This window comes from Nomascus leucogenys, chromosome 10, assembly GCF_006542625.1.
Source record: "Nomascus leucogenys isolate Asia chromosome 10, Asia_NLE_v1, whole genome shotgun sequence".
NCBI classification, from domain to species: domain Eukaryota; kingdom Metazoa; phylum Chordata; class Mammalia; order Primates; family Hylobatidae; genus Nomascus; species Nomascus leucogenys.
Window position 1 is genome coordinate 57,671,287 of NC_044390.1, and position 15,227 is coordinate 57,686,513.

Sequence of the window (15,227 nt, forward strand, 5' to 3'; positions counted from 1 at the left end):
TGGGAAGTGGTTCTGCTCCTTGGTACCATCTTAGAAATATTTGGCCTGAGTCTGTAAGAGGCAGGTACTTTATCTAACCTGAGGTTAGGGGGCTACTACATCCCCATCTCCTCCCCTGATTTCTAACCATGCTAACATCTCCTTCTCACTCTCCTGTCTCCTCTCCTTCTCACTCCCCTAATCTGCCTATTCACATTTGGGGGTTGCTGTTTTCCTATTGGGGTTGCTGTGTTATTCTCGCTGATTTGCAGACATTCCTCTGTGTCGTCTTTTTAATTTTGTTTTAATTTTTAGAGACAGGATGTTATTCTGTTGCACTGGCTGTAGTTACATAGCTCACTGCAGCCTCAAACTCTTGGGCTCAAACTCTTGTCCTCTGCCTCTACTTCTCAACTGGTAACCTCACTTCTCTCCATGAGGTCTCTCCAGCCCCAGGGCCTTTGCACATGTTCCCCTCTCTTCTGAGTGGCACATGGTAGTTGCTCCTCTATAAATATTTATTGACATCCTGACTTCCAACCAGCAGAGAAGAATTGAGCTCCTTCCCATTCTCAGGCTAGTGAAGGCATGAGCTTGGCTGAGGTCCCAGTGGGGAAGGTGAGTGGGGTGGCAGAGTTAACCAGGAGCAGCATGGTGGAATGGCTAAAACCAGACGTAGCACGCAAGCACCACATGTTAGCTGGACAAGTAGTATAACCCCATGGGTCTCAATTTCCCTATCAATGAAAGGGAGAATAGAACAAGTCCCTGGTAAGCAGCATAAAATGAGATCTCAGAATGTAAAGTAACAAGCACACAACCTGGCAGAGAATAAATTTAATGAATATTGGCTCCTTCAATCAGCAGGTTCTGATATAACTTAGCTACAATTAAGAAAATAAAAATGGAGGCTGGGCGTGGTGGCTCATGCCTGTAATCCCAGCACTTTGGGAGGCCAAGACGGGTGGATCACTTGAGGTCAGGAGTTCGAGAACAGGCTGGCCAACGTGGTGAACCCCGTCTCTACTAAAAATACAAAAAATTAGCCAGGCATGGTGGTGCATGCCTGTAGTCCCAGCTACTCTGGAGGCTGAGGCAGGAGAATCACTTGAACCCAGGAGGTGGAAGTTGCAGTGAGCTGAGATTGCGCCACTGCACTCCAGCCTGGGCGACAAAGTGAGATTAGTCTCAAAAACAAAAGAAGTCTGGGCCGGGTGTGGTGGCTCACGCTTGTAATCCCAGCACTTTGGGAGGCCGAGGCGGGTGAATCACGAGGTCAGGAGATCGAGACCACGGTGAAACCCCGTCTCTACTAAAAATATAAAAAATTAGCCGGGTGTGGTGACGGGTGCCTGTAGTCCCAGCTACTCGGAGAGGCTGAGGCAGGAGAATGGTGTGAACCCGGGAGGCGGAGCTTGCAGTGAGCCGAGATTGTGCTACTGAACTCCAGCCTGGGCGACAGAGCGAGACTCCGTCTAAAAAAAAAAAAAAAAAAAGAAGTCTGGAGGCCAAGAGGTTGGTTGCAGGGTTGGTTCCATGGCTCAACATCTCCAAAGAGTCCTTTCCATCTTTCCACTCTAACATCGTCACTGTAAGGACTTTCTTTAACATTTACCACTCACAGCCCCAAGACGACTGCCTCAGTTCTTTTTTTTTTTTTTTTTTTCCTTCAGATGGAGTCCCGCCCTGTCGCCCAGACTGGAGCACAGTGGCACGATCTCGGCTCACTGCAACCTCTGCCTCCTGGGTTCAAGTGATTCTCCTGTCTCAGCCTCCCAAGTAGCTGGGACTACAGGCGCCCACCACCACACCTGACTAATTTTTGTATTTTTTTTTAGTAGAGACGGGGTTTCACCATACTGGTCAGGCTGGTCTCAAACTCCTGACCTCAGGTGATCCACCTGCCTCCGCCTCCCAAAGGGCTGGGATTACAGGCGTGAGCCACCGCACCCAGCTGATGACTGCCTCAGTTCTAAGATATTTACCTAGCCATCCACATAGACAGACACAAAAGCATCCCGCCAAAGAAGAGGGAGAGGAAGGACTGTCTCTTATCATGTGACTCATCTCAAGGGGAAAAAAATCCTTTTCCAGAAGCACCCAGCAGATTTTTCACCCAGATCCTGTTAGGTCTACGAATGGGTCATGTGACAAGTGCTCTCATTGCAAGGAATCTTGGGAGAAAGAGACTATTAGGCATTTTCTGCCTCTTTGATGGTAGGTGGGCTCTGCCAGCAAGGGGGGCAGTGGTGGTGGCTCTTGGATGGACAACTGTGTCTTCCATTATTCTTTTTTTTTTTTTAAGAGACAAGGTCTCACTCTGTTGCCCAGGCAGAAGTGCAGTGGCACAATCACAGCTCACTGCTGCCTCAACCTGCCAGGCTCAGGTGATCCTCTCACCTTAGCCTCATGAGCAGCTGGAGGAGTGTACCACCATGGCCGGCTAATTTTTATATTTTTTGTAGAGATAGGGTCTCCTTATGTTGGCCAGGCTGGTCTTGAACTCCTAAGCTCAAACAATCCTCCTGCCTCAGCCTCCCAAAGTGCTGGGATTACAGGCATGAGCCACCACACCTGGACTCTCTTCTTTAAATACTGAGCCTTCCACCTCTTCTAGAATATACTCTGTTAGTTATCAACCACACTTTTCTACATTTTTGCTTCATTATTCATTCAGTAAACATTTATCGAGTGCCTACTGTATGCCAGGCACAGCTTTAGGTGCTGGAGATGCTATGAACAAAACAGATGAAAATTTCTAAAAAATAAAACAAAAAATAAAAATAAATTTTGCAAACCAGGCACAGTGGCTTATGCCTATAGTTCCAGCTACTCAGGAGGCCGCAACAGTAGGATCTCATGAGATTGGGAGTTTGAGTCCAGCCTGGGCGACATAGTAGGACCCTGCCTCTAAAAAGACAAAAGGCCAGGCACGGTAGCTCACGCCTGTAATCCCAGCACTTTGGGAGGCCAAGGTGGATGAATCACAAGGTCAGGAGTTCGAGATCAGCCTGACCAACATGGTGAAACCCCGTCTCTACTAAAAATGTAAAAATTAACCAGGCATGGTGGTGAGTGCCTGTAATCCCAGCTACTTGGGAGGTTGAGGCAGGAGAATCACTTGAACCTGGGAGGCGGAGGCTGCAGTGAGCCAAGATCATGCCACTGCACTCCAGCCTGGGCAACAGAGTGAGACCCTGTCTCAAAAAAAAAAAAAAAAAAAAAGAAAAAGAAAAGAAAAGAAAATACCTGCCCTACGGGGATGGACATGCTAGAACATCAGAGTCCAATGGAACTTTCTGCAGTGATGAAGTATGTATGTATGCACCGTCCACATGTGGCCTGGGAGCACTTAAAACGTGACTGGTACAAGTGAATTTTTCATTTAAATGAATTTAAATCTATATTTAAATAGCTATGTGTGGCTAGTGGTTACTTTATTGGGCGGTGCAGCTCTCTAAAGGCCAAGAGATACATCATCAACTTCTCTCCCTTGACCCATATTCAGTTCTCTCCCACCCTGAAAATCTCCTCTCCTACCCAGGCTCACATTTCTAATTCTTCTCCTCTTGTTCTCCCTCAACCATCAACCCCGGCAAAACTGATATGACCCTGATGCCACATGAAATGCATTCTTCATCCTTTACTCTTACTCATCTCTGTGCGGCCCTGGAGACCAGTGACCTCTCCTTTCTCAAAATACTTTTCTATTTTTGTGTGTTTTTGTTGTTGCTATTGTTTTTTGGGTTTTTTTGTTTGTTTGTTTGTTTGTTTTTTTGAGATGGAGTTTTGCTCTCGTCACCCAGGCTGGAGTGCAATGGTGCGATCTCGGCTTACTGCAACCTCTGCCTCCCAGGTTCAAGTGATTCTCCTGCCTCAGCCTCCCAAGTAGCTGGGATTACAGGCTCCCGCCACCACAGCTGGCTGATTGTTTGTATTTTTGGTAGAGACGGAGTTTTGCCATGTTGGCCAGGTTGATCTCGAGCTCCTAACCTCAGGTGATCCACCTGCCTCGGCCTTTCAAAGTGCTGGGATTACAGGCATGAGCCACTGCGCCCAGCCTCAAAGTGCTTTTGAACTTGATTGTCAGGTATGCCGTTCTCTACCGAGTCTTCTCCCATGTCTGTGTCTTCTCCCCCTTTCTCACAAATCTCTTTCCTCTACTTGTCTCTTAAAAATGTTGCTCTCCTGAAATGCTCCACTGGGGACCCTTGGCTTTTTCCACTTCGCTCAGCTACCCTGGGTTATCTGGTCTACCATAATCTTGTCCTCTGCCACACCTCACTTACTCACCCAGCCCAATATTTATTGAGTACCCACTAGGCCATGAAAGATGCTATTAAAAAAAAAAGCCCCTGTCCTCATGGAGCTGACATTCTAGAAGAGGGCATGAATAATGAATACGATTTAATAAACAGTACGGCCAGGCATAGAGGCTCACACCTATAATCCAAACACTGGGAGGCCAAGATGAGAGGATCACTTGAATCCAGGAGTTTGAGACCAGCTTGGGCAACGTAGTGGGACCCTGTCTCTACAAAAAAATATATAAAAAATTAGCTGGATAGGGTGATGCATGCCTGTAGTTCCAGCCACTTGGGAGGACAAGGTGGAAGGATTGCTTGAGCCTGAGAGGTCAAGGCCACAGTGAGCTGTGACTGTGCCACTGCACGCCAGCCTGGGTGACAGAGTGAGATCCTGTCTTAAAAATAAATAAATAAACAAACAAACAATATAATGCCAGGGAGTGAGGAGGCAGGATCTCTTTAGCTAGGAAGTTGAGGGATGTTCTCTCTGAGAAGACAGAATCTGAGTTTCAACCTGAAGAATTCGAAGAGTCCAGCTAGGCAAAAGATGAGAATTGAAGGAATGGGGACGGCAGAGGAGACAGCCAATATAGTAATTCTCAATAAAGCAGAAAATGAGCTTTTCCTGCTGGCAGAACAGAAAGGAAGTCGGAGTGGCCAGGGCGTTGTGGGACAAGGTGGTCAGCAGGAGTCACATCACGCAAGGTCATGTGGTCATGGTAGAGTTTAAATTTTACTCCAAGCCTGATGGAAGCCATTGGAAGATTTTAACTAAGGAGTGACAGAAAACTGGCATCTCAGACTCAACATGTCTACAAGCCAGTTCTTGATCTTCCTCCAAACCTTCTTCCTCCATCTTCCCCATCTCCATTGACAGCAACTTCATCCTTCAGGTAGCTCAGACCAAAACCCTGGAGTCACCCTTGACACTTCTCTCTCCTGCTGCACACTCAGTCTTTCCATTGGAAGCCCTAGGGGCTGCCATATTGTTCTCCATAGCACTTCACACCGTCTGACATACTATATATTTTCCCATTATTGCTTTGTTCTTGGTAGCATCTTTAGGCACTCTCTGAATATCTGGCACATAGTACGTGCTCACTAAATCCTTGTTGAATAACTGAATGAACATCACTCCGTGGTCCTTTCAGAACCAGAGCCATTCTTCTCTTTCTTCACCACCGTTGCTCCTCACCCCACCCAACTAGTCACAGGAGTTGAAGGATGACACAGTAGAGAACTGGGATTCTGGAGTCCTGTGGCTGGTCTGGGGTTCGAGTTCTTACTCAGTGGTAGGAACTTCCATGTGGGATTAAATTATCTGGGCTTTAGTTTCCTCCTCTGTAAAATGGGCCTCAAACTGCCAACCGCTGGGATGCAGGGAGGATTTGATGAGCCCAGGCAGGCTCCCTGGAGCACAGCAATCAATGGCAGCTATATATAAACCGGGGCCTCTTTTGTACTCCCACTGCCTTTGTCCTAGTTCCAGCCCTCATTACACCAGCATGCTCTTGCGGCTCCCTCCTAACTTCTGCTCCATCACCACCAATCTGTCCTTTCAGCTGTCAGGCTTGTCTTCCGAACGCCAACCCTAATCACATCCCTTCCTGCTCCAAAACCTTACATGACTCTCACTGTCCACAGGACAAGACCCAGCCTCTAGTTGACAGCCTCCACTGTCCAGCTCACCCAGCCTCTCCCCTACCACATACCCTGAGTGAAGCCTTCTGCCTCCATAGGGCTTTCTTAGCCAGAGAAACCTCCCTTATCTTCCTGTTCTCCTCCTAATTCCTTCTTATCCTTCCAGAGAGGAGGCTGTGAGGTAATGCATCTTGGGAGCCAGCTGGGATTGCACAGGGAGGTGAGATTATCTGCATTTCCGAGGCTTGAACAAGTTAAGGCAATGGGAAAGGTCACACAATGAGAAAATGCAGGGCCAGGATTTAACCCGTCTGAGATGTTCTGACTGTGCTATGCTGCCTCCCCAGACATGAGCTCTGTGATAATGCTGTCTCCAGGCTGTAATCATTTCCTCTTCATCCCTGCCTCCTCTATCCCTGGGGCCAGAGGGACTTGTAGTTGAATCTCTCACTCACTCATTGGTGTGGTCTCTCTCTAAAGCAGGGTGGAGTTTGTCTTAGAGTTATCACTGCATCCAGCGCAACCTCCCTGGTCCAGGCTCATCAATGTTCACCTGCATCAGTGCAGTTGCCTCCCCCAGAGGGAGGCAATCTCCCAGCTTCCGGCCTTGCCCCCCAGAGGGATCGTATTTTAATACAAGTCAGATTACATCCCAACTAGCCTCAGAACCCCCCATGGCTCACACCTTACTCAGAGAAAAAGCCAAAGTCCTCTCCACCACCCACAAAGCCCTGCACCATCCATCACCTCCCTGCCTTCGTCCCCTCGCACCCTCCCCTTCGCTCGCTCTGCTGCAGCCACACCAACTCATCACTGTTTCTCAAATACACCAGGCATGGTCTAGCTATTAAACGCATGGTCCAGCCTGGTGCATTTGAAGAACACAGATGAATTGGTGTGGCTGGAACAGAGTGAGTGAGGGGAAGAGCGGGAGGAGGACCTTTGCACCAGCTGGACCTTTGCACCGGCTGTTCCCTTTGCCTAGAGTTTTCCCTGACATATTCATATGGCTCACTCTCTTGCCTCCTTTGCTTTCTCCCAGTCTTTATTCAAATGTCTATTTCTCTGCACTTGTGCTGTTTGATACAGTCACCGCTGGCCACATGTGGCCTTTGAGCACTTCAATTGAAACACATTAAAGTGTAGAATATTGACCAGATTCCAAGGAAAACCGTGTGCAAAATGTCTTTTATTTCTTAAGATACAGCGTCTCGCGCTGTCTCCCAGCCTGGAATGCAGTGGCACGATCACAGCTCACTGCAGCCTCAAACTCCCAAACTCAAGTGAACCTCCCACCAACAGCCTCCCGAGTAGCTGGGATTACAGGCACACACCATGATGCCCTGCCAATTTTTTTAATTGTTATTATTTTTTTTAATAGCGACAAGGTCTCCATGTTGCTCAGGCTGGTCTGGAACTCCTGGCCTCAAGCGATCCTCCTGCCTCAGCCTCCCAAGTAGCTGAGATTACAGGCAGGAGCTTTTGTGCCCAGCAGGTCTACGATCTTGTTAGAATGCTTCAGGCTGGGCATAGTGGCTCATGCCTCAAATACCAGCACTTTGGGAGGCCAAAGCAGGCGGATTGCTTGAGCTCAGGAGTTCGAGACCAGCCTAGGCAATATGGTAAAACCCTGTCTCTCCAAAAAAAATGCAAAAATTAGCTGGGCGTGGTGGCTCCCACCTGTAGTCCCAGCTACTTAGGAGGCTGAGGCAGGAAGATCACCTGAGCCCAGGAGGCGGAGATTGCAGTGAGCCAAGATCAAGCCTAGACAACAGGGAGACCCTGTCTCAAAAAAATAAATATATAAATAAGTAAATAAATAAAGAAACCAATAAACAAATTTTACCTGTTTCTTTTTACTTTTTTAATGTGGCTACTGGCAAATTTTAATTTTTTTTTTTTTTTTGAGATGGACTCATGCTCTGTCACCCAGGCTGGAGTGCAGTGATGTGATCTTGGCTCACTGCAACCTCCACCTCACGGGTTCAAGCAGTTCGCCCGCCTCTGCCTCTGAGTAGCTGGGATTACAGATGCCCACCACCATGCCCAGCTAATTTTTTTGCATTTTTAGTAGGCATGGAGTTTCGCCATGTTGGCCAGGCTGGTCTCGAACTCCTGGCCTCAAGTGATCTGCCTGCCTCGGCCTCCCAAAGTGCTGGGATTACAGGCATGAGCCACCACGCCTGGCTATAAAATTTCATAAATAGCTCTTAATAGATTTCTCCTGGGCAGTGCTGGTCTGAATACGTTTTTTTTTTTTTTTTTTTTGAGATGGTGTCTTGCTCTGTCACACAGGCTGGAGTGCAGTGACGCAATCTCGGCTCACTGCATCCTCTGTCACCCGAGTTCAAGCGATTCTCCTGCCTTAGCCTCCCAAGTAGCTGGGACTACAGACGCCCACCACCACGCCCAGCTAATTTTTGTATTTTTAGTAGAGACAGGGTTTCACCATATTGGCCAGGCTGGTCTCGAACTCCTGACCTTGTGATCCGCCAGCCTCGGCCTCCCAAAGTGTTGGGATTACAGGCATGAGCCACCGTGCCCGGCCCTGTAACACTTTTAACACTGAACTGTTTGCCTTCCAGGTGGTAAAGAGCAGGTGCCTTTACTGATAGAAATGTCACCACTCCCCTCATCCCCCCAGCCCCATGTCACTGACGCATCCTTTCTCCTTGCTCTATGGTAACTTTCTCCTAAGCACTCATCACCCTAACATCTGTCATACAGGTATACCTCAGAGACACTGCTGGTTTGGTTCCAGGTCACCATAATAAAGTGAATATTGCAATAAAGTGAGTCATGTGCCTTTTTTGGTTTCCCAGTGCACATAAAAGTTATGCTTACACTATAGTCTATTAAGTGCATGATAACATGTCTAAAAAAAAAAATGTACATACCTTAATTTTAAAATGCATCAAGGCTGGGCACAGTGGCTCACGCTTGTAATCCCAACACTTTGGGAGGCCAAGGCAGGAGGATTGCTTGAGCCCAGGGATTTGAAACCAGGCAACAAAGTGAGACCCTGTTTCTACACAAAAATTCTTTTTAAAAATAGCTGGGTATGGGGACGCATGCCTGTGGTCCCAGCTACATGAGAGGCTGAGGTGGGAGGTTCACTTGAGCCCGAGAGATTGAGACTGCAGTGAGCTATGATCACGCCACTGCACTCTAGCCTGGGGGACAGAGTGAGACCATATCTCTCAACAAAAATAAAAAATAAAATAAAAAAAAGGCTGGGCACAGTGGCTCATGCCTGTAATCCCAACAGTTTGTGAGGCCAAGGTGGGTGGATCACTTGAGGTCAGGAATTCAAAACCAGCCCAGCCAACATGGTGAAACCCCGTCTCTATGAAAAATACAAAAAATAGCCAGGTGTTGTGGTGCACACCTGTAAGCCCAGCTACTCGGGAGGCTGAGGCACGAGAATTGCTTGAACCTGGGAGGTTGAGGGAGGTTGCCGTGAGCCAAGATTGCACCACTGCACTCCAGCCTAGGTGACAGACTGAGACTCTGTCTCAAAAAATAAATAAATAAATAAATAAATAAATAAATAAATAAATAAGTTTTATTACTAAAAAAGTTAATCATCTGGGCCTTCAGTGAGTCCTTATCTTGCTGGTGAAGGGTCACTGGCTCAATGTTGATGGGTGCTGACTGATCGTGGGGGTGGTTGCTGAAGACTGGGGTGCCTGTGACATTTTCTTAAAATAAGACAAGAAAGTTTTCTGCATCCATCAACTCTTCCTTTCACGAAAGATTTCTCTAGCATGAGATGCTTGTTGACAGCATTTTACCCACAGTAGAACTTCTCTCAGAATTGGAGTCAGTTCTCTCAAACCCTGCCACTGCTTTGTCAACTAAGTTTATGTCATATTCTAAATCCTATGTTGTCATTTTAACAGTGTTCACAGAATTTTTACCAGGAGTAGAATCCATCTCAAGAAATCGCTTTCTTTGCTCTTCTATAAAAATAAAAATAAACTGAAAAATCCCCAAGTTATTTGCTGTAGCCAACCTTCTGTTAACCACAGACCCTCTGGTATTCGGCATTGCTTGTCCATTATATGAAGTTCTGATGACAGTCTCTTTTATTGTATTGTGCCTTCACCACGCACTTAGCTCTGAAATGGACGTGTTCAGGACACAGGGCCAGGAGGGACCCTGTGTTTCAACAGCAATAATTTTACAAATGAGGTCTCATGACAGGGTCTTGCTCGGAGGGTTTCTGTGGAAGCCTCATGCCACCTACTGCTATCATCCTTAGCAACTTGCATTTACAAAAGGGACTCTTTTTGACCAGAGGCTTGGAGTCTGTAGCTGCCTTCTAGCCAGCTGATGCCAGCTGGTCCACACAGGTGGGATCACACCCATTTTTTTGTTTTCTTATTTATTTCTGAATAGCTTAGCATACCGCCTGTGTGCCTGGCATTGTGCTGACCACTTTTTGTCAACTTACTGAATCCTCACAACCCTTGGAGGTATTTATACTATTGTTATCCAAGTTATACAAAAGGGGGAAACTGAGGCACAGAGCAGGGAAGTCCCTTGCCCAAGGTCACCCAACTGGAAAGTGGCAGATCTGGGATTTGAACCCATGCAGGCTGGGCTCTCAACACTGAACTACTTTCCTGCCATTTGTTAAAGAGCCACAGACCAGGCCAGGCACCATGGCTCACGCCTGTAATCCCAGCACTTTGGGAGGCCGAGGCAGGTGGATCACCTGAGGTCAGCAGTTCAAGACCAGCCTGGCCAACACAGTGAAACCCTGTCTCTACAAAAATACAAAAAAAAGTACCCGGGCATGATGGCGGGTGCCTAGTAATCCCAGCTACTCAGGAGGCTGAGGCAGGAGAATCCCTTGAATCCGGGAGGCAGAGGTTGCAGTGAGCTGAGATCGTGCCATTGGAGATCGCACGCCAGCCTGGGCAACAGAGTGAGACTCTGTCTCAAAAAAATAAAATAAAATAAAACAAAGAGCCACAAATCCCGAAAGGTCTGCCATTCCCCCAGGGTCCCAGGCCATCCCACAATCTATTGTCATTGTAGGTTGTGAAATATACTGAATGTCACCCCAACCATTAGCCATGGGGAAGATTCCATTTCTCTCATTGCAACATTTGTGCAACATGAACCATCTGTTGGGGGTCTTCGTAAATCACCTTTTATCCCGTGAGGCAGGTACTGTTAAGACCATTTTACAGGTGACAAAACTGAGGCCAGTGGTGTCAAGTCCCCTCCCTGTGGTCACCCAGCCAATACAGGATGGCTTGGAATCCCAAGCTCCCCCGCCCTGCTGCCTGACCCCCCAAAACCCACCCTCTGTTCTCCATTCTGGCTTTCTTTCAGCATCTTGGCGACAGTTGGGACGGAGTTTGACCTACGGACGCTGAGGGCAGTTCGAGTGCTGCGGCCGCTCAAGCTGGTGTCTGGAATCCCAAGTGCGTGAGTTTCTGACCGTGACAAGGGGTTTGCTCAGGGACCCCCAGGAGCCCTCAGTTTCCCCTATGCAGAGCATCTCAGGAGGTGACATACCGCCACCAGCCTGTGTGAGGGCAGTCTGTTCTTTGGGACTCCCTATAGGGGACCCCCTAGGAATATGACTGTAGCTCCCCATGAGCTCCTGAAAGCAAACTAGGAGCCACACCCATTTATTGAGCACCTACTATCGGGAGCCATGCTAAGCACCACATGTGATCTCATTCAGTACTCACAGCCCTATGAAGTCGATAGGACTGATGTCTCTATTTTATGGAGGGGGAAACTGAGGCTCAGAGTGGCTGAAACATTGGAGCAGGGTTTTTTGGCTGAGAAGTGGCAGAACTAGGAGTGAGCAAGTGTGACTCCAAGCCTGGGCTGTACCACTGGTGGCAATGACCATTCCCATTTACTGAGTGCCTGCTGCATACAGGGCACTACAGAAGGACTTTACATGAATTACCTTACTTCATCCTCACAGTCACCCAGAGAACACCCATTTTACAGATGAGAAGGTCGAGGCTCAAGGAGGTTAAATTACTCACCTGAATTCTTAGAGTGGACAGTAACAAGCTCTAAAATTCCTACTCATTCCTTGCTGCTTTCTCATTCTCCACAGATACATCTAGTCCCCATTTAAGGGTGGCTGCCATATGCAGGGTCAAGATTAAGTATAGGTTGAGCCAAAAAAAATGTAAAAAGCAAAAATGAAACAGGGCTGTCCTTTTTCTATCTTCTTGCCTTGGTTAATAATAATAATTTAGCCAGGCATGGTGGCTCATGCCTGTAATTTCAGCACTGTGGGAGGATCACTTGAGGCCACAAGTTCAAGACCAGCCTGGGCAACATTGTAAGACCCTATATCTACAATTTTTTTTTTTAATAGAAATTAGCCATGTTGGCTGGGAACAGTGGCTCACACCCGGAATCCCAGCACTTTGGGAGACTGAAGCGGGCAGATAGCTTGAGCTCAGGGGTTTAAGACCAGCCTGGGCAACATGGCAAAACCCCATCTCAAAAAGAAACAAAAAAATTAGCAGGCATGATGGTGCACACCTGTAGCACTAGCTACTTAAAAGGCTGAGGCAGGAGGATCTGAGCCCAGGAGGTCAAGGCTGCAGTGAGCTGTGATAGCGCCGCTGCACTCCAGCCTGAGCAACAGAGTGAAAACTTGTCTCAAAAAAATAGACGACAAAAAGTTTAAAAACAAACAAACAATGTATAGGCTGGGTGCAGTGGCTCATGCCTGTAATCCTAGCACTTTGGGAGGCCAAGGCGGGTGGGTGGATCACCTGAGGTCAGGAGTTAGAGACCTGCCTGGCCAAAATGGCGAAACCCCGTCTCTACTAAAAATACAAAAATTAGCCGGGCATGGTTGCGGGCATCTATAATCCCAGCTACTTGGGAGGCTGAGGCAGGAGAATCACTTGAACCCGGTGTGCAGAGGTTACAGTGAGCCAAGATCACGCCACTGCACTCCAGCCTGGATGAAAGAGTGAAACTCCGTCTAAAAAAAAAAAAATTAAAAAGCACTTACTATGTGCCAGACATTATTCTAAGTATTTCCATTTTTTTAAAGTCCTTTATCCTCCCAACAAGCCTGTGAAGTAGTCGCTGTTATTATCACCATTTACATTTTATTGGCTCCGTTCTTCAGGCTCATTGCTACCCAGGTTTAAGGAGTAAGATTTCCCAGAGGATCACCAGCAGGGTCTTTTTGTAGGAAGAAGACACTTCTATCCAAGGTCTCTGCAAGATCCCAGCAGATGCCTGCATCATATTAAATTAAGGGCCATCCCAAATCTAATAGTCAAAAGAGCCAGGTGCAGTGGCTCACACCTGTAATCCCAGCACTTTGGGAGGCCAAGGCGGGACGATTGCCTGAGGCCAGGAGTTCAAGACCAGCCTGGGCAACAAAGCGAGATCCTGTCTCTAAAAAAAATATACAAAAACTAGCCAGGTGTGGTGGTCTCAGCTACAGAGGGAGACTGAGATGGGAGGATCGCTTGAGCCTGGGAGTTTGAAGCTGCAGTGAGATATGACGGTGCCACTGCACTCAGCCTGGGCAATAAAGTGAGACCCTGTCTAAAAAAATATATATATATATTATAATAGCAATAGTAACAAGAGTCTCTGTTTAATGACCACCTATGACTTACCAGGTACTTCACTGTGTGTGAACTCTCTCATTTAATCGTGTGAGGGAGGTAGTATTCCAGTCCCCATTTACAGATGGAGAAGCTGAGGTTTGGAATTCACTAGTCAGCGGATGACTAGGTCAGGTTCCCTTGAAGTGGATACTTAGGTGGGTGTTCAGACGCACCTGCTTTATTGGGGGACGGCTCTTGGGAGAGACAGCACGAGGTCAGCAGGGTGGGGCTGTGGAATGGATAGAGCAGGGATGCAATTTCAGCTGGAGTGTGTGTGACGCCAGAGTTGTCCTCCAACGCGTGGCAAGGATGCTGGCCTTTTGTACTTCTGTGGTCAGTCACTGCGGATAGGAGGTAGAGACGCAGTAGCTCCCAGGTGAGATAGCTTTTAATCACCAAGGGCAATTCTACTAAGAAGAGGGGCAGCTGGGAGGCATTAGCAACCAACATCCATAGCAGCTGGAGGGCAGGTACACCAGAAAGAAAATGGGATCTTGGCAGGACACCAAGAGTATCTAGCACCTTAACCACTGCACCACACTGCATCTGTTGGCACCCACATTACATTTTTAAGCCCTTGGAAGTGGCATGGCCCCTCGAGCTATCCTGACAGTTTCCCTCTCTTACTGTGGTCTCCACCCATCAAGAGCTATGGGAAGTTCCTCCAATCAAGAAGCAAAGTCTCAAGCTATAGGTTTGAACCTCCATTTTGACCACAGACTTTCCTAGTAGATACCACAGTGATTACAAACATACGATGTTGTCATCGTTCAGACCTGAGTTAATAGCCTCAAAAAAAAAATGGTAGTGGAACCAGGCATGGTGAAGTGTGCCTATAGTCCCACCTACTTGGGAGGCTGAGGCAGGAGGCTTGCTTGTGCCCAGGAGGTCGAGGCTGCAGTGAGCCGTGATCATGCCACTGTACTCCAGCCTGGGTGACAGAGCAAGCTCATCTCAAAAAAAAAAGCCAATGATGGGCAAAGAAATCCTAACTAAGGCTCTTGCTCTGTCGCCAGGCTGGAGTGCAGTTGCGCAATCACAGCTCAGTACAGCTTCAGCCTCCCCAGGCTCAAGCAATTCTACCATCTCAGCCTCCCAGATAGCTGGGACTCCAGGCACACAGCACCATGCCCAGTTAACTTTTTTGTATTTTGTAGAGACAGGGTTTCACCATGCTGCTCAGAGTGGTCTCAAACCCCTGGGCTTGTGATCCACCCGCCTCAGCCTCCCAAAGTGCTGGGATTACAGGTGTGAACCACCACGCCTTGCCAGCTATTATTATTATGAACATTCTTTGAGTCTTACAACAGTGGAACTTTTAGTGTAGGATACAAATTTCAGTATTAACCCCTTCCTCTCCCAAAAGGATTTGAAGCCCAGAGTCATGCAACCACCGTGAATGAACCATTGAGAGGCTACTGGAGGCTAAGCTTGGTAGGATAAGAGCTTGCATGGGGTCCCTGATTGATGACAATACCCCTAGATTCAGGTCTTCAGATGCCCAGTTGGGTGTGTCTTCTGTTCCACTGTGTCCCTTTGGGAACTGTTCCTTGCCTTCTTTTTTTTTTTGAGCTGGAGTCTCGCACTGTCACCCAGGCTGGAGTGCAGTGGCGCGATCTCGGCTCACTGCAAGCTCCGCCTCCCGGGTTCTCGCCATTCTCCTGCCTCAGCCTCC

General features: G+C 47.8%; 1 protein-coding gene across 19 annotated transcripts in view; it reads left to right on the forward strand.

Moving 5' to 3' along the window:
• The window catches only part of CACNA1A (calcium voltage-gated channel subunit alpha1 A), a 299,183-nt gene that overhangs the window by 120,226 nt on the left and 163,730 nt on the right, over positions 1-15,227 (forward strand). For all 19 annotated transcript variants that reach the window (XM_030820656.1, XM_030820658.1, XM_030820652.1 and 16 more), the window contains exon 4: positions 11,274-11,365. In XM_030820656.1, coding sequence (XP_030676516.1) covers positions 11,274-11,365 — 92 coding nt within the window. The remainder of the gene's footprint in view (positions 1-11,273; positions 11,366-15,227) is intronic.